Source organism: Nannobrachium achirus (genome assembly GCF_963921795.1).
Source record: "Nannobrachium achirus genome assembly, chromosome: 3".
Taxonomy (NCBI): Eukaryota; Metazoa; Chordata; class Actinopteri; order Myctophiformes; family Myctophidae; genus Nannobrachium; species Nannobrachium achirus.
Genome location: NC_137812.1, coordinates 12,637,201 through 12,640,845, shown reverse-complemented (window position 1 = coordinate 12,640,845; position 3,645 = coordinate 12,637,201). Strand labels below are relative to the sequence as shown.

The window sequence follows — 3,645 nt, the reverse complement described above, 5'->3', positions numbered from 1 at the left end:
TTATTGGGGTAGAGTTAACAGGCAAGGTGGAGGAGTTGAAATTAAAGTGAACAGAACTTCCTCTTGATTGGGTGATAGTTTCAACGGTGCTTTTGGTTTTCTTAGGCTCGGCCACCTACAGTATGTTGCCTATAGGCCTATGCGAAAACACAACTGTTTGTACAGTTTGAGAGTTGGATTGATTGATTGATTGATTAATTAATTAATTATAATTAATAATTTCAGCTTTCAAAGAGCTTTTTGAAGGCCAAGCCGATCTCCTGGATCATGTCTGACGTGGTTGTAGATCGGCCACGTTGGTGGAACGCTTGGCGGTTGCACTGCCTGGTAAGGCGACACGCCCCGAACGCGGCGACGACCGACGGATTCACGCCGTTGAACATCCCAGCAGGCGCAGCGTAGGCCCAGTGCGCGAGCACACCCAAGGCTCCGGAGAGAAGATCGCCTTGGCCTCCGCACCGTCTGCCGCTGCCCTCCGCACCGCATACCATCACCTGGGTGCCGTCCGTGATCAGGTCCTGTTCCCCTTTTAGCACCACAGTGAGGTTTCCCAGAGCTGCGGCGAGCTTCATGGCGCTCCTCTGACGATCGTCGCTGTCCATGGGTCCGTGATGCAGTGCCTCGTACAGCCGCACAAACTCCACAAAGTTAGGGGTGACGATCCCCTTCCGGTAGCCCTGGATGACAGAAGGCCGCTGTGCCACGAGCCACAGTCCGTCTGCGTCGATAACTATAGGAATATCTCTGGCCTTTGTCTTCTCTATGACCTCCTGGGCTGCTTTTAGGACTGCGTCGTCTCTCCCGAGTCCCGGGCCCACCACCAGGCAGTGCAGTCTCGGGATCCACTTCTCCGTCTCCTCCACTGCGTAGGGGCCGTCCAGTACAGGGTGGACGATGAGCTCGGGGCTGTATGACTTGATGACGGTCGCGGCGTCCCTGGTGCAGAAAACGTGAGACAGGTCAGCGCCCACTCTCAGCGCGGAGATGGCGGCAAAGTATGGCGCTCCCGTGTACTCCTGGCAACCTCCGATGATTCCGATTATTCCATCTTGTCCCTTGTGCTTCTTTGATGTCAGCGGGGGAATTATACCCTTCACCAGTGTGAGGGTATCGTCATCCATACCTCTAAGTACGGCAGAGCCAAAGCTGAAGTGGCGATCAGTGACTGCACTCAAATTGCGGGTTAATGCTGATAATAGGGCAATATTATTCTTGATCATGAAGCAATTTGGGCTGTGGTCAGTCATCTGTTAGTACTCTGAGAACATGTACTGTGCTCGTCTTCTACTCTAAGCTCCTAATGTAAGCAAAAATAAGAATCTGTACCGAGGCTAATCTATCTAATCTATCCAGGAATCCAGGAATCTCTGTGTGTCTTCCTGTTGTGTTGGCACTGTATGCCCATATGGAGAGAGATGCCTGACTTCATCAATAGGACGTCATATAACAGAAGTCATCACCGGTCTCCAAGAAAGCCTTTAACATTAGGATCGGCAGTGCATCTGTAGGTCTGTGTCCTGTGTTCCTTCAAGCCCATTCTCAGTATGGGCATACATTAATGCTGTCAATTATTGTTTATATATGGAGATGTCTGTTGTCATTATGACGGCATGATTGTACTGATGATATCACTGGCCTCCACGACACGTTAACCCTGATAAATGGTACTGACAAGCTTGCTGAGAGCTCCAGAAGACACAAGTCGCAACAGAGACGCCAACAGCAAATCTCTGTAGCATAGGTGCTCTTTCAAAGCTAGCTAAGATGCCCTTCGTGAGTGCCCGGTTGGTGCTGCTGGTGGGTTCCCCGCTAGTCCTGGGAGTGGCGTACCTGTGGATCTACAAGGCCAAGGAGAGGCCTTGGCCTTGGCCTCGCTGTTTGCATAGCATGAAAACAGTTAGTGGAGAGAGTTCGACTCTTGAAGTCAGCACGATCGCCTTGCAGGGCCAAGACAACAGCAGCAGCGACCAGGCCCAGGAAGTGAAGAAAAAGGGCAACAAGTATTTCATGGCTGGCAAGTACGACAAGGCCATCCGGTACTACACAAAGGCCATCACCCTCTGTCCAGGCGAACGAGAGCCCGATCTGTCGACCTTTTACCAGAACAGAGCTGCCGCGTATGAACAGCTGTCACAGTGGATGGAGGTGGTGCAGGACTGCTCTCAGGCCCTGGAACTGAACCCGCGCTACGTCAAGGCTCTGTTCAGGAGAGCCAAGGCGCTGGAGAGACTGGACAAGAAGCAGGAGTGTCTGGAAGACGCCACGGCCGTGTGCATCCTGGAGGTGTACCAGAACGAGAAGAGCATAAATCTAGCGGAGAGGGTGCTGAGGCTGCTCGCGAAAGAGAAGGCACGGGACAAGTACAAGAACCGCGAGCCAATGATGCCTTCTCCTCAGTTTGTCAGGTCATACTTCAGCTCCTTCACGGATGACGTCATCTCCCAGAAGAGAGACGAGGGTGAGTTATCAGAGGGCAACGAGGGCTCTGCCTACCTGAATGCCAAGCAGTACATGGAGGAGGAGAACTATGACAAGGTCATCTGTGAATGCACCAAGGAGATCGATGCCGGAGGTAAACACACTGCAGAGGCCATGTTGCTGCGTGCCACGTTCTACCTGCTGAGTGGCAAGGCCGCCAGCGCACTGCCTGACTTGGACAGTCTCATCGACATGCAGGGCACCAACGTGAAGCTCCGCGCCAATGCTTTGATCAAGCGTGGCATCATCTACATGCAGCAGGAACAGCCCCTGCTCGCCACGCACAACTTTAACATGGCGGTAGAAATCGACAGGCGCAACAGAGACGTCTACCACCACCGGGGGCAGCTCAAACTCCTGCTGGACCAGCTGGATGATGCCATAGCAGATTTTGATCAGTGCCTCCTGCTGAGACCCGACTGTGCTCAAGCCCAGGCACAGAAGTGTTTCGTCCTCTACAGGAAGGCGTTTGCCGTAAACGACCAAGACCAAGTGCAGAAGGCGATGGGCGGCTTCGAGGATGTCATCGGAAGGTTTCCCGAGTGCGCAGAGGCTTATAGACTTTACGCCCAGGCCTTGATTGATCAGCTACAGTTTGCTAAAGCGGACGAGATGTATGACAAGTGCATTGTTCTGGAGCCGGACAATGCGATGACATACGTACACAAGGGCTGCCTGCAGCAGCAGTGGACGAAGGACTTGGACGTGAGTCTGGACCTCATCAGCAAGGCCATTGAGGTCGACAACAAGTGTGAATTCGCCTATGAAACGATGGGACGCTTTGAGTTTCAGAGGGGCAATCTCGACAAGGCAATCGAAATGTTCAACAATGCCATTGACTTTGCCAAATCAGAGAGGGAACTGTTCTGCTTGTACTCGTTGTGTGACACGTTGTACTCCCACAGAGAGGTGGAGAAGAAGTACGGGCTCAAACCGCAAATACAGTAACGTGTCTTCCAACTGCTGGCGGGACCTCGGTCCAGTTGAGCCCAGGGATGTTGGAAGGTTAACGTGGTGCCCAGTCTCCTCTGCTGCTGCAGTGCCATTCTGCCCATGCGCCCAGTCTGGTCGCTTGCACTACATCAGTTCCCACTGTAACTGTGTTTTAACAGCCACCTGTTTCTCTGGCCTGGTCTCTTAGCTGTAGTGGCTGGAATGGTCAGACAC

General features: G+C 52.8%; 2 protein-coding genes across 2 annotated transcripts; one reads left to right on the top strand and one right to left on the bottom strand.

The window, feature by feature from the left end:
* Nucleotides 1-221: 221 nt before the first annotated feature.
* On the bottom strand, nt 222-1,121 carry LOC308281984 (ATP-dependent (S)-NAD(P)H-hydrate dehydratase-like; the record flags this gene model as incomplete). Its single annotated transcript, XM_080722332.1, has 1 exon — nt 222-1,121. One exon carries the CDS (start codon nt 1,119-1,121, stop codon nt 222-224), a length of 900 nt encoding a protein of 299 aa, XP_080578458.1.
* Nucleotides 1,122-1,764: 643 nt separating this feature from the next.
* On the top strand, nt 1,765-3,426 carry LOC308281983 (mitochondrial import receptor subunit TOM70-like; the record flags this gene model as incomplete). Its single annotated transcript, XM_080722331.1, has 1 exon — nt 1,765-3,426. The coding sequence occupies one exon, from the start codon at nt 1,765-1,767 to the stop codon at nt 3,424-3,426; it is 1,662 nt and encodes a 553-aa protein (XP_080578457.1).
* Nucleotides 3,427-3,645: the final 219 nt, after the last annotated feature.